Here is a 21,477-nt window from a genome sequence, read left to right as displayed (position 1 = left end):
TTCAACCATTGGATCCAAAATTTTCAATTATAAAAGGCTATTGCAGAACCTCGAGATTGAGGACTTCAAGACTAAACCACCTGATTGTTCTTGCAAAAACTTTCCATTCAAATATAGTCCTTCTGGTGACGTCGTTACGGGAGATTAAACCATCATCGAAAACGAATCTCTGCGTAATATCCTTTATAAAGGTCCCAAGTACCGTGAACCACGCTCCATAAATTTGAATTATAACTTTAAAGTTCTTATGGATGCCGTCAAGGACTATTCAAGAAAATGGATAAAACGAGAACAAGAAGACATTGATTCTCTGTCAGAGTGGTTAAAGGCCGTGCCAAAGCTACATCAGTTTTCAAAGACCCCGATGTAGCAAAAAACATTGTCTACTATACATTACAAATATGTTGTCGTACCAGCAGACAAAGCCCGAAACTACATTGGTTTTGTCTGCAAAACGTCTTACATCAAATGTTTATTATCAGAGGTAGACGTAGAAAATAATAGAAGTGATAAGACCTATACTATCACCACACTCTCCAAAAAAGAGATTGTGGAAAACCATAAATCTGCGATATCCTCTTTTAGTCTCTCTACCAAGGACGATGATTGTGATTTACCGTCTATGTACTGGATTCCTAAACTCCACAAGAATCCATACAAACATTATTTCATAGCTGGATCTGCAAAATGTACCACCAAACCTCTTTCAGAACTTTTAACTTCTATACTCACAACTGTCAAACAAAGTCTATAGTCCTTAAACAACACTTGTTACTCCCGTAGTGGTATCAAATCAATGTGGATGCTGAAAAATTCGAAAAATCTTTTGGAGACAATCAGTTCAAGACTATTATCTGAATATAATAGCAGTAAAACCTATGATTGATTTTTCAACACTGTATACTTCTATTCCCCATATTCAGTTAAAACCCCGACTTAAAAACATTATACAACGTTGTTTTTTTGTTGTTTTTTTTTCAAAAAAAAGATGGTACACCTAGATACAAATATATAGTTCGTGGAAGAGATTCCTCCTCCTTTGTGAGAAATAATTCCAAATCATCTTCCAAACATACAGAGGAAAATGTTTACAAAATGCTGGAATTTTTAATCGACAACATATTTGTCCAGTGTGGTGGACGTGTGTTTCAACAAACGGTCGGCATTCCAATGGGAAGAAATTGTGCTCCTCTACTTGCTGACCTATTCCTTCACTTTTATGAGGCTGACTTTATAGCTGATTTGATCCGAAATAAAGAATATCGTTTGACTAGATCCTTTAATCTCAGTTTTCGCTACATATAGATGAGGTATTGTCTTTACACAATCCTAATTTCGGGGATTTGATACATGGCATCTATCCAAAAGAACTTGAGATAATGGATATATACTACAGACACTGTAAGGTCACCCTCATATCTTGACCTACACTTAGAAATCGATGGTAAAGGAAAACTATTGACCAAACTTTACGACAAACGTGATGACTTTTAATTCAGAATTGTCAACTTACCTTTCATCTGTGGCAACATCCCTTCAGCACCTGCATATGGAGTGTTCATATCACAACTCATACGTTATGCCAGAGCTTGCTGAAACTAAGCAGATTTTTTGTATCGCGCTAGAACTCTAACAAATAGGCTTCTTGGACAGGGTTTTGAAGCTACAAGTTTGAAGTCATCACTACAGACGTTTTATGCTCGTCATCATGAACTCGTGGGTCGTTATGGTGTATCCATCTGCACCATGAAAACTGATTTATTCAACGGGTTATAATTTTCCTTTCCTCGTTTTCCTACCCCTGACTTGACTTTTCATAAGCAACTCGGTGGGCGTTTCAAGAAAGCAGAGGACGCTTACCCTACCGGTGCACCTGGTCCATGCTCCCAGTTTTTAGTGGAGTCCGAGTTGCTCATTTGCTTTTGTTACTTTGTATGTATGATTTTAGTTACTTTATGTTCTTTGTTATGTATCTTTGTTTTCCTTGTCTGGTTTTTGTTCCTGGATGCATTAGTTTGATTACCGCTATAACCTTGGTTTCCTTGATTACTCTTTCTCTTACGCTAATTGAATGTATTTTACCAATAAAAATATAGATGAAACGATATGTTTTTTTTTCTAAATCTGCATGCCCCGTATATAAATTTGGATTTGATCAAGAAATATGCTTTTTACCGACAAATGCTATTTGCTATTTATTTCATTTTCTACATTCAAATGCCAAATGGTCAAAAACAAAGGTTTAAACATGTCTAAAACTCAAATTTGTATGGAAAAGACAATATAAAGAAACAGAAAAACAAAAACATTTTTACAAAAATACCAATACAGCATATTAAAAACAAAAAAAATCATTCTTAGTGTTACTGACAAAGCATGCTTTATTGATTGTTTTAAATAAGAAACCAAGTATATATTTCTGACATGTTTGCATTGTAAACAAAACTGTAGCATACCACTGTTCTATTCATGCAAATGTCACGTTCAATATTACGTTCTCTGTAACATGCATCATTTCTGAAATAGGAGTTTAAGTCAATTACAATTCAAATGTTTGCAATGAAAGTTGTGATTATTTTGCTGATTTTGCTATTTCTCGAAAACAAAGGTAAGAAGAATTACATACTTAAAATGAAGCAAAACTTCTTTAAATATAAAAGCTAGATGGTCACACCAATTACACTAAAAATTCTAGGTCATATTAGCACTTTGTTTTTTTGTTTGTTTGTTTTTTTTTGTTTTTTTTTTTATGTTATTGAAAAATCTTCATGTTTGGTTTTTCTCATGAAAAAATGATGGATTTCTGTGCTCAAAAAGATCTAAAAAATTATCATTATACGAAATAAAAAAAAATGACCTTGTGAATTGCTTACGAATGAAAAAAAATTGCTGGAATATTATGCTTGGCTTCCGAAGTTCGTGTACTGTTATAGCACAAGTTATATCTCCACAATAAAACAGGAGAGTATATTGATTATGGTGTCCGTCTGCATAACAGTTTTCTTTCTGTAACTACTAACTTGATATTATATATTGGTGTGCCATATCATGGGAATAAATATTGTAACTTGAGTAACATCAATGTTCCGTATTTTTGACAATATGGTTCCTGAGGACAAGCTCTGTAACATTTTTTTAGGATTTCTTTTATTTTGCTTTCGGTTAAATTGGTATTATAATAAGGTATTGTCATACTCTATACACAACCATATCACAAAAAAATCTGATGATATATATATATACTTTGTGAGACTTATGAACAATTGAAAGAAATTTTACATTTTCTCTGAGATATTGCTTCAACAGTTTTAATCCCACATAACTGATTACAATCGATTTACTTTATTCACCATATGGTGCAGTAACTGAGTAAAATTGTGTAGCAATGTTTGGTCAGAAGATCGCTCATCTTAACCGCTCAAAGTTATATAAGGATTTAAATAATCTGGCAAAAAAACAACAATTGTAATTATTAATGATTTCTATGGGTTTGCTGAAGAATCTGTATGTAACGCAAAAGATTAATACACTAGCATCAGTAAAGAGTAATCAAGGGAACCAAGGTTAGAGCGGTAATAAAAAGAATGTATACCAGGGACAAAGACCCGACATGGAACACAGACATACACAACAAAGAACATGAAGTAACTAAAATCATACATACAAAGTAACAAAAGCAAATGAGCAATTCGGACTCCACTAAAAACTGGGAGCATGGACCAGGTGCACCGGTAGGGTAAGCGTCCTCTGCTTTTCTAGAAACACCCGCGGAGTTGCTCATAAAAAGTCAAGTCCGGGGTAGACAAACGAGGAAAGGAAAACTATGACCAGTTGAATAAATCAGTTTTCATGGTACAGATGTATACACCATAACGATCCACGAGTTCATGATGACGACCATAAAACTTCTGTAGTGATGACTTCAATCTAAAATTATCCTTTATAAATGTACAAGTTTGTTTTTTATATCCCGCCATAAAACCTGGTTCAAATCATGAGTTCACGGGGGCAAATTTATGCTGTATGTCTTAATTGTAATATACTTAATAGTAATAGAAGTGAAATGTTAGGTTGCTATAAAACCATCGGAAATGTCTTCACCATATTAGGGTCATTGCTGTTGCTCCCAACTTACCGTTTTTGCTTTGATATTTTCATTTGTTGATTATCTATTTTGACTTTTGATGTTTTATTACCCTTTATCGATTTACAGAAATTGGTTACGTCAATCCATGTTTAGCTACTTTTCGGGTATTTGAGTTATATTTTAGAGTATCAGCTGGATAAGGAATATCTGGATATATGTGATTATACATTTCATGCAGATTTTGCAAACTATTTATCATATTATTGTTTTCATTTCTCATGATAAATGACTGTAAAAATTATTTTTTTTAGACATTTCTAAATTTATTTATATCGTTGACTTAAATGAAACAAAAAGGCAATAGCTATAGAATAAATCTTACACAACACATATTGAAGTATTCGGTTAATAAAATTTCGTAACCGTCCTTTCCACTTTATTTCTGATAACGTGTATCATTATCGAATAATAATTTTAACTAACCAAACATTAATAACCAAATAATGTAATATTTTTTAGCTTTCCCTGTAAACAAATGGGCCTCAATCAGACGAAAACGATCATATCTGCTTTATGACCAGGGTAGGTAAAGGAAAGTTTAAATCATATAACAAAAGTTCAACTGCAGTCGTTTGTAGTGGTTTGTTTCGAAACACAGTTACTTAACCAAAATCGCGAATGTTAGGCGATACTTAAAAACTGAAAAGGAAAAGTTGAATGTCGATGTCTAATTGACATGATTATAAGCATGTTGGGTGTAAATTCACCTTAAACAACATAGATTTTCATATGACTGTATAGTTTAATAATATTCGGGAAAAATATATTGCAGGTCTGTGCCCTCTGAATCCGCGAAAGTTAAATAAAAAATGCATTGTTTAGACTATACACTATGCATTTACATCAGTTGACAATATGCGTTTTCGTTTGACATAAAAAAGATATTTGTTGTTTATTTATATCAACTTTAATCCGTTTTTTCTTTAACTGGTTTTAATTAAAAACTCTTATGTTTTTCATGTTTTCATATTAAAAAAAAACTATATTGAAAAATATTGTACCTTATTTTATTAAAATTCATGACATCAATATTGCCTTTCACCTGTACTGACTTTCTTCAATTGTATATAATTGCAGTAATAATAATCAACAAGATAACATGTTAAAATTTGGCATTGTACTAACCTAAAACCTCGTTTGATGAAATCTGCCTTCTACCTATAATCCCACCACTGATAAAACATTCAATAAAAAAGCTTAGATGGTTCGCCAACCCTCGTTTTATGAAAGCTGCTTTTTATCTAGAATCCAACCACATTCAGTAAAAAAGGCTGAAATGGTTCGCACTTTTATTTTATTAGCTGCTTTGATGCCAAGTCTGAAAGGCAGAAAGCGTTCTACCCGTAATGAGAGGAGTGGCAGTGATTCAACGAAAGGTAATACGGCCTTAACGTATAAACTATCGATTGCTTGAGGATTATCTACCATTCCAAGTAAGCATGAATTTTCATGTAGAGCACAGTCGTATAATGTTGTACATAGTGCACTCAACTTTTGTATTAAGTATGTTATATTTAGAGAAACAAAATCTGAACAGGTGATATATATTTAATTTGATGAGTTGACGTTGGAGTGTTATTTCAAATGCAATTAAAAACAATTAGATAATAAAACTTTGGGCTGTGCAACTGCAGAAATTCAAATAAGCAACATCTTGACCCTTTTAGCAACACAGTCACTATTTTAAACACAGTTACATAAACAACATAAACAAAGATATAACCAGGACACCAGTGGAATCAGAATATTTGGCATACTTTTTCATGTTACGAAGAAAATTGATTCCTTACCGCATAAGATTTCTTACAATTACACTTTTGGAGCTGGCTTATAATGCTGCATGATTAAAGCAATTAGTATAATGGTTTATGGTTATCATAAACTCGTGAATCGTTATGATGTATCTTTCTGCAACGTGAAAACTGCTTTGCTCTCCGTGTCAGTTTTTCTTTCCTCTTTTATCTAACCCAGACATAGCATGTGAGCAACTCAGTGGGTGTTTCCTGAAAAGCAGGGGACACCTAGCCTTACGGTGGATATGCACTATGCTCCAAGTATTTAGTTTCGTCCGGATTACTAATTTAATTTTGTTGGTACAAATGTATGTACATGTAATTTTATGTTCTTTGTTGTATAAGTCTACTTTCCTTGACTAGCAATTATCATTTAAATTATGATTTATAACCCTTTGAATCCTGGTTCCCTTGCTTTCCCGTTTTGAAAAAAAGGCCAGTGATTATAAACGCAACCAGGCTAATGCTGTTATTTCTTTTGGACAGGTATTATACTAAATGAGAGTGTAAACTCTGTTCGGTGACTGAATGTAAACGTTGGTTTTGTGTGACGGAACATTTCCATTATATTGGACTAGATAATGTTATAATAAAACAACCGTAAAAAACTTCAATTTTTTTTCGTAGTTATTTATGCCGGATTGTTTCCCACTTTAATAAATGTGAAATAAAAATATCACAGCCCTGATAACAGAAAATCGAAGTATATGTTGCTATGTAAGCGCTCCAATTGCCCAATTATAAATAGGGTTAATATTTACCAGAAAAGAAAAAAATAACATTCTTGTTTTTGTACTTCATTATTTCCGTTATCAACATAATTGGGATGCATCATTTGCCATAAGTAAGAGTTATGTTAATTGTATTTTATGCGAACTTTTGTCTGTACAATGTATGCGAACGTTGGTCCATAAAAAATGATTTTCCTTAAACACTGCACTTGGTTCCTCCCATAGAAATGATAACGTATGATGGCTTACGATTTGTATTGTAGCTTCACATGTTTAAAATAAGAAAAAAATAGATATTTCCAGCAAACTATCTTTGATGAAAACGGCATATTCATTAGTATAACGTTTATTCAGTGCAAATCTACCTGTTCCACCGAGAAATGAAACACAATTATTTAAACATTGTTTTTAGTTTTTGACCAGTTTACCGATTAATGAGGCTCACAGTTAGTTTTACGAGCATAATTTGGTAAAAAATCGAGGAATTAAGGACAATCCTTATGATCTAACTTCTAATCGATTTAAGTCAAATTTGGCATTTGTCCCTCATCAAAGCCTTATTTATTGTGGAATATGTGAATTTGGGGACTACGGACAGATTGACATTAATAACGTCACAGTACCAACTTAGTTAAGGGAAAATAGCATATCTTGCTCAGATGAGAAATAAACAATAATATTAAATCATTTTAATTAAGAGGGAATTAATATTCCTTACAGTTTACAAAGTAAACCCCATATGGAATTCTGTGCCGATTCCAGATTCAACACACAGCACGTTTGGCCTAAGTGCTTTGCCTACGAAAAAGAGGTGAAGACACAAGATTACCAACGGTGGATATGGAAACTAATGAAAACTTCAGTAAATTTGAATTTTTTTCAATAGTTTCCAGTATTTGTAAAAAAAAACTGTATCAAATAAATAGAATAATTTCTAAAATGGTGGAAGTGGATATTACTCTACATTTTGTCTTGTATTCTAACTAGTGCAATGGTTTTAGTTATAATTTAATACCAATAACAGCAATCGATATGGCATCAACCTTGTTCTTAAATAATGATAGGGTAACAATTTACAAACTATTAAAGATAATAAACTGAACAGAAAATCGATCACATTTGGAAAAGTCAATTGAGTTTTAAAAGTGTTATAACATAAAACAACATTCAAATAGACTGACAAACATTCAATGAGAAAATAAAAGAGTAATCAAGGGAACAAAGGTTATAGCGGTAATCAAAAGAATGTAATCCAGAGACAAAGACCAGACATGGAAAACACATACAAACAAAGAACACAAAGTAACTAAAATCATACATACAAATTAACAAAAGCAAATGAGCAACTCGGACTCCATTAAAAACTGGGAGCATGGACAAGGTGCACCGGTAGGGTAAGCGTCCTCTGCTTTTCTAGAAACACCCGTTAAGGGACAGATACAAAGACAGGCAAATGAATACAAAAACAAAAAGAAAATAAGTAAATAATGAAAGCGCTTTTTCAAGAAGCCTAAACCGTGTGACCCAAACTAATCGTGTCATGCTCATGATATGTCCACTTAAAAACAAAAACAAATTATTATATAGACGACTGTTATCGTTTAAAATACATACTTCAATTATGACATACATTTATAACTCATACATCATTTGGGATTTTTGTTTTTGTCTAGAATTTGTATTGGTAGTCAAATGATTCAATAGATAATATATGTATGCAATTTTTCTGCTTTAAATCTTTTGAAAACGGTGTATTAAGTATTTGGTTCTCTGTTATCATCATTTACAAAGTAAGTATGGATTGAGAACAGAAGAACGCACTCTTTAAACGCTTAATGTGTTCGCTTGCAAGAAAGATTTACATATTTGAAAAAAAAATCCATACAGTTTCAAGAGAAAGAATTGTTATTCAAACGACCAATTCACTCTTAATTACGACAAAGATTCTCACCATAAATTTTGGTCCCATGCTAGGCAACGAACAAAATTTGAAATTTACATTGTATGATATTCGGAATCTTCATGCCCAAACTATTGTGTGAAATGCTTAAAGAGCACAGATACAAACTGGATAAATTTCTAAAATAAAACTTCACTCCATGCCTGACTTATGTAACAAAATAGAAATCAAGGGAACCGGTTTGTCTATACAAAAAATAACTCATGGTTATACATTCTATGTAACCCAGTTCCCAGATTTTAATTTTAAAATGGCAATTCGGCTATTATATCTAACTGATGAATACGCCACCTTTATCATAAATCTGTGTCAAGCATGCTACGACTTTTTACCTATTGAACATCAAACATCAGAAAAACAAGTATGTTCGAAAAAGAACTATGTTAATCCGTTCATTCTTTTCTTATTGGTAAGAATGTAAAACACAAGTTCATAATGTTAATCTTCTCTCAGAAACTGACTATTTATCAACACGCTTGTGCTTTACATCATATTGTGAAGTCCTATATCTTAATGTGATTCTTTCGGAATGCATATGGTGTTGTGGCTGGTTCTATATGTGTTGCTTTTAGACAGTCGGGGTAAGTCAATGCTTTGATTATGTCGGTGTATAAAATATTACGCTTTAAAGTAAACACTAGTGATAACTAAAGTAGAAGTGATGGTGCAGAAACTTTAAAATAATGTAATTGAACTCATCAATATTGGAAGACCGCGTCAAACGTTTTTTTTGACAATTATCATACAGAAGTTAAGAAGTGTATTTCAATTGAACAGGCATGGACACATCTAATGCTAACAACTTAGGGACTTGTGACATAAAAACCAAACTTTTGTCGTTTTCATCGAGGACTATTTTTGATATGATACATGCTTGATATTCACTACTAATTGAAACTGTCAGTTTTATACATGTAATCACCTGCCGAATAAAAATGTGTTGCCTCATACTAACAAAAATATATGTTTGTTGTTTTTTCACCTAGCCTTTCCGGTCAATAAATGGGCCATTGACAGACAAAAAAGATTGGCTGTGCCTTGCGGTTAGTGTTAAGATGTTAAGAAAATAGAAAGCGTAATCAAGGCAACCAAGGTTATAGCGGTAATCAAAAGAATGTAATCCAGGGACAAAGACCAGACATGGAAAACAGATATACACAACAAAGAACATAAAGCAACTAAAATCATACATACAAAGTAACAAAAGCAAATGAGCAACTCGGACTTCACTAAAAACTGGGAGCATGGACCAGGTGCACTGGTAGGGTAAGCGCCCTCTGCTTTGTTAGAAACACTCGCCTAGTTGCGTGTATAATTCATTTATATTAAACATACATAAACACAAGTCATTACTTTAATTACATCGATGGAAAAATAGTACACAAGTATATTGAAGATCTTTAATAACATTATAAAAATAACGTTAAAAAAAGCTAACGTACACAAGATCAGTGGACGACTTCTAACTGTTTGGTCAAAAGAATAAAAATTAGTGTGTGGACATTTTTAAGATTTTTTTTTTCGTATAATCAATATAATACCATTTTTACTTTGAAGGACCTGTGCTCAATCCAGGAAGAAAGCGTCGATCGAGTAGCAGAAAACAGAGACATGAAGGAAATTTGGATGATACTGGTAAGAATTAGTTGTCAAAGTTAGTGCAGAGATCCTATTGCAGTTTTTCATAAATATTTAAACAATGGTTTGAAAAGCGATTGATTAAATTAATCCGAAATATCGTTTGTCATTTCATAGATTTTCCTAGACATACAAATGAATATTATTATAACTCGAATGAATCAAGTGTAATCCAAATTTTCTGCGAACTTACGACTTTTAAGACGACTCTGCGGTTTATTGACAAACACTGACTTAAAAAGTAAGTTAAATGAAGTAAATGTTTCGTTCAGTGTCATAGCAGCAATTCATTTGTAGTGCGATGATACATTTTTTAAATACCAGTGTTTCATCAAAACTACAAAGAAAAAAACAACGATGTCATAATTTTGATACTCGTACTCTCTATTTGAAAACATGTACATTTTCCCTCCAAATTTATTTTTAACTAAATCTAAAATAAAAGGTGAAGAATTCAAATATAGTTTTAAATGAAGATTCTGCGAAATTTGTCCAGAATCCCATGAGTTCCAATTTTCATACATGAAGAAATTCATATTTTGCTTTTAGATGACTCTCCATAGGTTCAGATCCAAATCTAAGATAGAAGGTGCACAGAATATGTAATAAAGAATCTGTGAAAATTTCATTAAATTCCATTTTTGTTCAGGAGGAGAAACGGATAAGACAAAATTAATCCATCTATTTTGAGAAAGGAAGGAAATATATATGCCATATTTTTTTTGCATGTTAAAAAAAACCTTGGTTAGGCATTTATTTTCATAGTGATGGCTTCAATGATCAACCTCTTTATACTGATCACCAAACAAATGAAACATTTTCTGAATGAATGATAATTTCCTCAACCTTAAAAGCAATAATGTAAGTAAAAATAAACTGCCGATTGTCTTTTTATTATGAATGTCAAACAACATAGCATTTTTTCTGTGTTTATTTTATTTGTTCATTAGTTTACGAAATACTTTTTCAGGCGATGAAGGATCTAAAAAAGGCAAAAGTCAAAATAAAAAGCTGCATGCAATCACTTCCTTTTTGGACTGAGCGCTCTACCACCGAAAGAAGAGAAAGATGAAGAATAATAAATTTGAAAATATGCGTTATGTTTTGATTGATCACTTTATCAGAGAGCCTGCGACCAAATCAGCTACAAAATCATCTTTATATAGGATTTAGTATGCGTTCTATCTATATGTATAATACCTTTCAGTTTCTCAAATTTTTGGAGAGGTATCGCAATAAAAGAGCATATAGAGTTATTTAATATATACAGTACGTGTATCGAGTAAACATCATATTCTATGGTTTATATATAGGCGGATGGAGAATCTAGAATGGCGGGATGGGGAACGGGTATGTAGAAAAGAGATTTCGTAAGGGGAATAGGGATTTGGATCGGGGAAATTAGTTTATAAATAGATGTTTCGGTAAATTTATAACTAATTTAATTAAATCGAAAATGTGAATACATATTAATATTTGCTTTAAAAAAGTTATTCAAGTTGATAATGAAATTGCCTAATAAAAATGCCATGGAATATTTTATTGGGGGGGTGGGGGCAATCAAACTCCACGCAGTGACAGACGTTTGTGTCCTCTCTTACTAACCGCTACAGACAAGCCTTTCTAAATTCTCGGGCGTTATTCAAAACATGCGTCTGACAATCGGATAACGTCGCGTAAAATAATTCACTTTTTACCGACTTTGCAAGATTCTTGCATTTTTTTAGAGGCCCGCAGCGTCAAGAGTGAATTTCGACCGTCAAAAACCGTTTCGAGCCAGGGGAACAATGGGGAAAGGATATGGTATATGGTGTAAATTGGAATTCGAAGTTTATACAAGTCGACTGCTGTATACCACTATGACCATTTTTGTGCCGATATTTGTATGCCGAAAAAAGAGGTACTTCACCATCACCATTTCACTGGTCTTACAAAACATATGATGAAGATGTAATATTAAATATCTAATGTAAGAATGAGTAATGCTAAAAAGATTTATATACCATACTAAGAATAAAATACCCTTCTGCGATTCCTAAATAATTAATAAAAATATTAATAAATTCAAAAGTCAAAACTTTGTGATTCAACATCTATACATATCACGAGTCCTAATTATTGGTAAATATTATAATTGTTTTAGTACCGCTAATTAGACAACGTACAAATGGTATTAGACTTGCTAATATATGCATTCATTTACACTATTATCAAATGATAATTCTCTACCCTTCTGGTTTCGATTTCACAAATAGTCGTAAATGTAAAGTTGATCGTTAGTAATGACGTCATAAACTAAAATAGCATTGTGACGTCACGATTTACGATCAATTTCACACTTACGACTTTTTGTGAAACCGACGCCTGGAGTACACTGTACAAAACAGATAGATAGTGATTAGTTGACATTGTAGAAAAAAAACGGAGAGACTACAATGCAAATTGTGCTGTAGCTACTGTTTATGTAGGGGACAAATGCATTGCATTTTTCTTGCTGCTGTAATTACTTATAATCCGGAAACTGAGCCAAGCCAGGAAAACAGATAAAATTCTATATATATAACACAAATAATTTAGGCTAAAGAGGTAATTAAGGGTTAAAAGTTCTTTTTGTGTAGATACAATTAATTGCAGAATATCAAGGATTACAAAAGGGGAAAACGTTCAATCACTAACGTTTATATGTGATAAGTAGTGATATTCTTTGACAAGCCATAACTTGACCTAAATTTTCGACACAGATAAGAAGATAAGGAACACAATGGAATTGAAGCTTTGGATTCATATAATTACATTGTTCTTCGGTATGTGGTTTTGTCTTTGTTTATCTTTAAAAACAATTTAGACATTTAGCTTGCAAATATGTATTGTGTCAAATTATTTTGGGTCAATTGTTTTAGAGAGATATCAAAGGAGCACAGATTTGCGTAGAAATCAAAGGAATATTTTCCAAGGATGACGACAAGACACAACAACAGACATACACAACAAAGAACATGAAATTACCAAACATGTTCACAAAACAAAAGTAATTGAGCAACCCGGACTCCACAAAAAATAGAAGTGTGGTTCAGGTGCACTGGTGGGGTAAGCGTCCTCTACTTTTCTAGAAACACCCTCCAATTTGTTCATACAATGTAACATCCGGGGTAGATGAATGAGGAAAAACTATGACATGATAAACAAATAGTTTTCATGCTCAGATAAATACATCATAACGAACCACGAATTCATGATGACAACCATAAAATGTTTTTAGTGATGGCATTAATCTTATAGCAAGAGTAATCAAGGGAACCAAGGCTATAGCGGTAATCAAAAGAATGTAATCCAGGCACAAAGAACAGACATACATAGCAAAAAACATACAGTATCTAAAATCATACATACAAAGTAACAAAAGCAAATGATCAACTCGGACTCCACTAAAAACTGGGAGCATGGCCCAGGTGCACCAGTAGGGTAAGTGTCCTCTGCTTTTCTAGAACCACCCGCCGAGTTGTTTATAAAAAATTAAGTCTGGGGTAGACAAACGAGGTGAGGGAAACTGTGACCCGTTGAATAAATCAATTTTCAAGGTGCAGATGGATACACCGTAACGATCAGCACATTCATGATGACGGCCATAAAACTTCTGTAGAAATATAACCCTGTCTCAGAAGCTCAATTGTGAAAAGTTTAGCGCGATATAAAAAGTCTGCGTAGTTTCGGCAAGCTCTGGCATAATGTTTGAAAGAGTAATCAAGGGAACCAAGGTTATTGCGGTAATCAAAAAATGTAATCCAGGAACAAAGACCAGACATGGAAAACAGACATACACAACAAACAACATAAAGTAACAAAGTAACAAAAGTAAATGAACAACTCCGACTCCATTAAAAACTGGGAGCACCGGTAGGGTAAGCGTCCTCTGCTTTTCTAGAAACACCCGCCGAGGTGTGAGTTGTGATATAAACACTCCATACGCAGGTGCTGAAAGGATGTTGCCACAGGAAAGTTGACAATTTTGAATGAAAAGTCATCACGTTTGTCGTAAAGTTTTCCTTTACCATCGATTTCTAAGTGTAGGTCAAGAGGCTGATCTCGCAGTGTCTGTAGTATCCGTTACCTCAAGTTCTTTGGGGTAGATGCGCTGTAAAGTGATGGAACATGGTTTGATTATTTTAACAAAGTCAGCATTTTTGTACTGGAATAGATGGTCTGTAGACTGAACGTGTGATTGGGTACGTTTTGTTGCAGTGGTCGGGGCACTATCCATACGAGATTTGAGCGTGCTAATTAAGATTCACATCTGGGGACACCACAGTCTTACAAGACAACAGTGTGTCCGATCTGCTGTCAGGTTGCAACAAACCTTATTTCAGAAGCCTAGTTTTAAGAAGTCTAGCACAGTAAAAAAAGGAATGACAAGTCTGGTTTAACGTATGAGTTGTGATGTGAAAAATCCATACACAGGTACTGAAGGAATGCATGTTGCCAAAGATGAAAGGAAGTTGATAAAACGGTATATGAAGTCATTGCGTTTGTTATATAGGTTGTTCATGAGTGTTCCTTTTCTAACGATCTCTAAGTGTAGGTCAATATATGAGGCTTGTTTCATTGTGTCTGTAGTGTCTTTTATCTCAAGTTCTTTGTGGAAGATGCAATGTATAAAATCCCCGAAATTAGGATTGTCGAAAGACAAAATGTCTTTAAAGCGGAAACTGAAAACAAAGGATATGGCTGAACGATGTTACTTCTACTGAATCAGATCAGCTATAGTCGACCTCATAAAACTAAAGAAAAAGGTCAATGAGTAACGGGTCACAATTTGTTTCCATTGGAATGTCGATCGTATGTTAAAAAACGCGTCCACCACACTAGACACATATATATGTTGTCGACCAGAACTTCAAGCATTTCGACAAAGCTTTTAACGGTATATTTGGAAGATGACTCGGAATCGGTTTATTACAAATTTTAGCATCTCTACCGAGTACTGCGTTTTTGTATCTATGAGTAATGTGGTTGTTTGGAGTAACAACGATTGATAATGTTTTTGAGTCGGAACTGAGAATGGGTAGTAGTAGTAAAAGGTTTTGAAAAATCAAATGTCTTGATGTTATTATATTCTGATAATATTCTAGCATTGAATATATCATAACATGCTAAGCAAGATTATTCCAAAACATGTGATTGTTTTTTTTTCAAATTACATTAGACACGTGATAACACAAAGGTCAAACGACCATAAAACGTATATTCACATTGTGAGCGCTCTCATTGATTTCTTCCAAAACAAATCCTAAAATGTAATTTAAAATATCAAAGTTGAAGCAAGAAACACATCATTATTTAAACATACAAAAGCATTAATTTTGATAAGACTACCCATGCATGTGCTGATTCGTCTTCTTTTGAAAGACTTCTGAGAACAAGTAGCATCAAAATATTTGTTGGATAAATTCAGCGTAAAGGGTCCAGTAGATTCCTGTGTTAAACTATAATTGGCTAGTGAAGTTGAAAGTAAACTGAAAGAAATCAACAACTCGGAAGACTATAATAATGAAACACCGAACATTTATTGGAGCAAAGGAATAGTGCACTAGGTTTCACTTACTATTCACCCCTCGATGTCTTGTGCATTGTATGTGGTTCGTGCAACTATATAATCATTTGGGTTGTTTTTTTTTTTTTATTTTAAAGAAAGAAACTATTCACATCACAATGTTTTCGTTATTCGTTTGACACGAATTAACGAATGCCATTAAATCATAACTGTATTCCCTTATTCAAATTAACAAACTGAACCACGTGACTAAAATGTATCTCGTCAACATCAAATGTATTTCTACAGTACACACGCAAGTAAGATGGCTCCAATTTCATGATACTGTAAAGGTATTCGTTTTAAGTAGGGATCAATTACCGGTCGTTATTGAATCTATTCATAATTGATGTCCTACTCCTTCAATGTTGTCCTTTTTTATGAGCAACTCGGCGGGTTTTTCTGGAAAAACAGAGAACGATTACCCTACTGATGCACCTGCTCGCAGTTTATAGTGGAGTCCGAGTTGGTCATTTGCGTTTGTTACTTTGTATATATGATTTTAGTTACTTTATGTTCTTTGTTGTGAATGTCTGTTTTCATGCCTGGTCTTTGTCCCTGGATTATATTCTTTTCCTTTCCGCTATAACCTTAATTCCCTTGATTACTTTTTAAGGCGCAGTACATGGAGACTGTCCTATAGGCTGGAAAGCATTCGATACATCATGTTATCTGTTCAGTTATGAATCCCTCACTTGGTTTGAAGCATCTGTGAGTAGATTAAGTTGAAGAGATTTTTCGAGACTAATAAATATTGCCAAAACTAACGAACATCAATACAAAAGGACATCAGAGTCCAAATACATGACCAAAACGTAAAAATAGTATATAGACCGATCCTTATACTAAAGTACACAAAGGAGACAATAGATTAAATACATTGACATATGAAAACTGGATAAATAAACAAACAATACACATGAAATGAATGTGACATATTACTGGAGGATAGCATGATTTGTTCTACCAGTGGCAGCCATTACATTACAATTAGGAAAATTCCAATAAGTGTCAAGTACGATGAGTTGTCAGTCATGTAAGACGTCAAAAAACTAATTGAGAATTTATTGTCTGAGTTGTGCAATAGATATTCATATCGATAAACCAAACTATGATGTTGACAACAAAACTTCTGTAGTGCAGATATCAACAGAGGTTGAACATATCCCCGTCTTTGATGCTTATTTGAAACTATCAGTGTTCTCTTAAAAGAGCCAGTATATTAACTAAATACGCGGCAACACCAGATTTCGATCATTGGTTAAATGTATACTCTACAGGCTGGTTATGTTGGTTTGATGGAAACTGTATCGGTTTTCCATTGTTCTTTCTACCTCATGCTTCTGCCGTGATACTAAATCATTAAGGCAATTTCCAACGTCATATCAACCGTGCCGTCGTCAATAAATAGAATTGTGTCAGTTCTTGACGTCCCGACAGAACAATTATACATCTCACCATATCAGGTTTATCGTGATATTTCCGGTTACAACTTCAAAAATTCTAATATGTGTGTACAGCCACTTATATATAGAATGTAATTGCTATAAAAACGGTACAAAATAACTATAAAGACGATTATTTCATAAAACTGCACTATATTTATAATTTAACAATATGCCTCCCATCAGAAATCAATCTGTATTTGACAATGTTTAGTTTTATAATGTCTTATCCACGCATTCGAAGCTTTATTTAAATATAAAAAGACCTTTATCTAGAAGTAGTAACCTCTGATTATCTGTATTAGGAAAATAATAGGTAGTTCATAAGTTGATATTTTAGTGGATATGTATAAAGCAATATTGCAAAGATAGAGATAGTTATATAATTGAATGGAGATAAAACATCATGATGGTTGTTTACCTTTAAGACATCATGCCTTTCACATCATGGTGACCTTGTGGAAGTAGAAGGCAGTGAAGAACAACTTTTCCTGGAAAATAACACAAAATCATTGGGAGGAGGTAAATACAACAGTCGATTCATTTTACAATAATCAATACTTACGTTGGTGTCTTGCTATAAGATTAATGTCATCACTACAAACGTTTTTTGGTTGTCAACACTCTATATACTGGTATTGATCAAATACTTAACACTCGACAGGTAGTTCTGTGGGCTAGCATACTATAGCATTTGATATACATGTAGTGTAAATATTTTGCTTAAAATCATCATTTGTTATGCATATGACACGATGAACAGAATTTGTGATAACCACTTTTATCTGGATAAATATTTAGTTCTTCATCTTTATAAGACAAAACTATCATTTTGGACACATCTGATTTTAAATAGAAAATATTTTATTTTAAACAGATAGTCTTCGAGAACTATCAAGCATAACGCAGTTTTTATATCGTTTCCGTGTTGTAAAAATACAGACTTCGGTGTCTGATGATCATTGATGTAGACGTATGTAATGATAATAAGTCGTAAAACAGAAGATTTTTATTACATTATATGTAAAACTCCTTACAAAGGTTTCTGGCTTGGAGCGCGTGATGACGTCATAGAAGGCACATGGGTTTGGTCGTCTGACAGTGTAATGACCTATACTAACTGGGCAGACGGTCAACCGGACAACGGCCATGACGAAGATTGCGTAGAAATGAAAGACAAGTACAGTTGGAAGTGGAATGATAACCAGTGTGATGAACATCGAAAATATATCTGCGAAAAAATGTAAGTAAATGACATCGATCATTTGTGTAGGTTGCTTTGAAAAACTTTTTAATTTTATTTTGGTTGATCCATCTTGGTGGTAGAAGCATGTTGTTTTTTCTGTTAACTTCCGGTTTTATTTATTTTATCCAAAATTCCCGGACCATATTCCTACGTTGGGCCGACGTTGGTTCAACGAAGTTCATATGGGCAGACGATTGTATTCCTTAAAATATTAGAACATAATTTCTATTTCCCCTCAGTTTATCATATCAACCCTTTACAGAAAAATTATACCAATGACAAGCTGATTGCAATTTACTAGATTAAAACAAGAAAATATATTATAAAATTAGCAGATGCTATGAGCATTGGTATACTAATTATTGAAAATTTGCCATTTTATTTGCATTGAATAGACATGTAATAATACCTGTCAATGTTTTGTGTTTAGAATGAATTTACATTGAAAACGTGAATACATTTGTTTAAAATGAGAGACAATTTTTGTTTTGAAAAGGTGTGTTGTAGTCTCAGTAACAAACCTGCATAAGGGGGAGATAATCATGTACACTGTTGTTATTGTAAATTAGATTTAGTTATTCATAATAATTATTTTGTGTTATTTAGTTCTACATATTAAATGCGAATACGTGTTGCATGAATATTAAACATGCAGTTAACAGAACTCAAGAAAAGAGCCAACAATACGTTTTGAAAGAAGTAAAATTATATTAATAAATATATATATTTTGGTTTTTCAACGTTGGGCCAACGTTGGCCCAACTTAGTATCGCAGTTTAGTTTGCTTTCATACATCATGATTTGCTTTCTAGTTTTATTTTCTTGAGACCGACATACATTTTTGCTTCAAGAATAATACTAAGTCTTATTTAACATGTTTGTTACCAAAGTGTTACGACGTTTGTTCAATGTTGGTTAAGTGTTGGCTCACTGTTGGCTCTGGATTGGACAAATGTAGAATAATGCAAATAATGTAATCATGGTTTTGATTTAAAAATCAAAATTTCACAATACTCTCATGCAGAGTTCGCTTCAAAAACAAGTTTTTAAAGAGAAACATAAAACGAAGCGATTGTTCAAATATAGTAAGGCCAAAGTTGGACCAACGTCGGGCCAACGTAGAACCTTTTTATGAAATGAAAGTATTTAAAATTTCAGAATGTCGTGTTTAATCATTTGGTTGTCAAGTAAAAACCATTTTGGTTAAAAATAATTCAAGAAGAAACATTTCCATAACTACGGACTACTACATTGGGCCAACGTTGTCTTGCCAACCAACGCCAACACTTCGTTCTACCACATACATGTACAATGTGGTAGTTATCTTAAATGCACAAAACAAAAACAAACACACACACAAACACACACACACACACACACACAAGTTATTTATTACTTGTAGTCTTTCTTTCAGTGATTTTACAACAGGTTGATATGATGATAGTTATTAATTTTTCCTAACATTAACATTTCAGGCAAACAGATCTAGGGGGTTCTATCATTGGTAAATAAAATTTATCATTATAAACCGTAGTTTGTTTATTATTGAAAGTGCAGTTAAGTATTGAAATTAGCATGGCGTTGTCGTTTTTCTAAACATTTTTTTTAAAATCAAATACTAAATAGAAAATACAGCAACAACAGAAAAACAATTAAGCATTACAAAGACCAAATATTAGTAAAACAAAATTAATAATGAAAAATATACCTTACCCTTATGAAAATTAGTTTGTATCTTAGAAAAACAATTTGAAATTATATAATAATGCAACATTTCTCGTGCACTTAATTTAAAAATACGATTGTTTTCAGATGTCTCACCTATTATTGTGGAACGCATTTAGCTATTCTGTTTTAGAACATTAACCTGTTCTGAGAACAACCTTATTTATATATAAAAAAAAAGAATCGAGAAACAATCATTCTGTTGGAGCCTTACTGTAATCAATTCATGTTTCCAATATTTGTCCATGGACATAAGCCATTTACTTATGCCAAGTTAAATGTATTCAATGCAAACAATAAATCTTGTACAACGTACTAAATATAAGTTTAAGATAAAGGATGAGTTGGGTATCGATAGCTTTCCTACTTGATGTTAGATTGTACAATTTGTTCAGTAATATGTTTATGTATTTCATTTTCAAGTTTAATGTTTCTAATCTTAGAAAATCTTTCTTTTTTTCATTTTTGTCAGTGTATGATTAATTTTGTTGATTGAACAGCCCCGCTACCATAAATAGTTAGTATTGTGCTAATGGAGAAATACTTACGTTGGCTACAAAATAAACTAGTATTGTAATACATAGCCTTGCATGCAGACCCAGCTTCATACGGTCACAGTGGATTAATATAATGATACCCCTTTCGTACAAAAAATATCAGCCTGGGTCCGCATGCACTTGGAAAAGTCCACTTTTCATTTCAAAATCATGATGATGTAATTTTGAATATCAGACAAAAGGATTCATCTGTGCCTCATTTTATTTTTATATTGTCAAATATACCGCCAGGTGCTTAGCGGTTATTTAACCAATTGGCACGAGTCACATATTGCAGTAAGTAACTCTGTATAACCATATAACGTTTATTCACAATTCAATTTGGCATGATGTGTTGAGTTCAATTATGTGGTTTTCGTACAACGTTCTGTGGTAAAAAGCTAAAAGTACAGAAAAATAATTATGAAAATGGTAAATAAATGTACTATCTATTATCCCCCTTAGAATAACAATAAAATGTTTTGTACTAATTGAGTTGTCTCTCTTAGACCTTGTGAATTGCATCTTCAAGTTGCACTATCTCTTACTATTTATTACAATTTATATTCGGTTTTGACTTTTTACGTGTGGTTTTTAAATTTTCACATCTTTGTACTGCTTTATAGATAGTTTGTTTTCCAATTATTTTTTTTAATAATAGACTTTTTG

At 32.9% G+C, this 21,477-nt stretch overlaps 1 protein-coding gene and 2 long non-coding RNA genes across 4 annotated transcripts; all 3 read left to right on the top strand.

The window, feature by feature from the left end:
• The first annotated feature begins 2,447 nt into the window (after nt 1-2,447).
• LOC148603389 (uncharacterized) lies at nt 2,448-7,499 on the top strand. Of its 2 annotated transcripts, none has more exons than XR_015916764.1 (4): nt 2,448-2,608; nt 4,607-4,669; nt 5,449-5,523; nt 7,392-7,499. It is a non-coding gene; the product is annotated as an uncharacterized LOC148603389 (long non-coding RNA). The 2 variants fall into 2 exon arrangements; XR_015916765.1 differs by lacking the exon at nt 7,392-7,499 and adding an exon at nt 6,427-6,554.
• A 1,625-nt stretch (nt 7,500-9,124) lies between these two features.
• Nucleotides 9,125-11,342, top strand: LOC148603388 (uncharacterized). Its single transcript, XR_015916763.1, has 4 exons — nt 9,125-9,212; nt 9,618-9,674; nt 10,189-10,266; nt 11,240-11,342. It is a non-coding gene; the product is annotated as an uncharacterized LOC148603388 (long non-coding RNA).
• Nucleotides 11,343-12,939: 1,597 nt separating this feature from the next.
• Nucleotides 12,940-20,075, top strand: LOC148603387 (perlucin-like protein). The gene is made up of 5 exons (XM_088553268.1): nt 12,940-13,073; nt 16,473-16,567; nt 17,730-17,823; nt 18,343-18,544; nt 20,023-20,075. Exons 1-5 carry the CDS (start codon nt 13,031-13,033, stop codon nt 20,057-20,059), a joined length of 471 nt encoding a protein of 156 aa, XP_088409394.1. The 5' UTR covers nt 12,940-13,030; the 3' UTR covers nt 20,060-20,075.
• The last annotated feature ends 1,402 nt before the right edge of the window (nt 20,076-21,477 follow it).

Source organism: Perna viridis, chromosome 11 (genome assembly GCF_037379345.1).
Source record: "Perna viridis isolate PV_CMFRI_1.1 ecotype Kerala chromosome 11, ASM3737934v1, whole genome shotgun sequence".
NCBI classification, from domain to species: domain Eukaryota; kingdom Metazoa; phylum Mollusca; class Bivalvia; order Mytilida; family Mytilidae; genus Perna; species Perna viridis.
Note: the sequence above shows the minus strand (reverse complement) of the source record. Positions and strands in the feature narration are given on the sequence as shown.

Coding starts and splice junctions, on each gene's coding strand:
- LOC148603387 (XM_088553268.1), top strand. CDS start 13,031: ATGGAATTGAAGCTTTGGATTCATATAATTACATTGTTCTTCG. Junction 16,568..17,729: donor TCACTTGGTTTGAAGCATCT/GTGAGTAGATTA, acceptor TTTACCTTTAAG/ACATCATGCCTTTCACATCA. Junction 17,824..18,342: donor CACAAAATCATTGGGAGGAG/GTAAATACAACA, acceptor CTCCTTACAAAG/GTTTCTGGCTTGGAGCGCGT.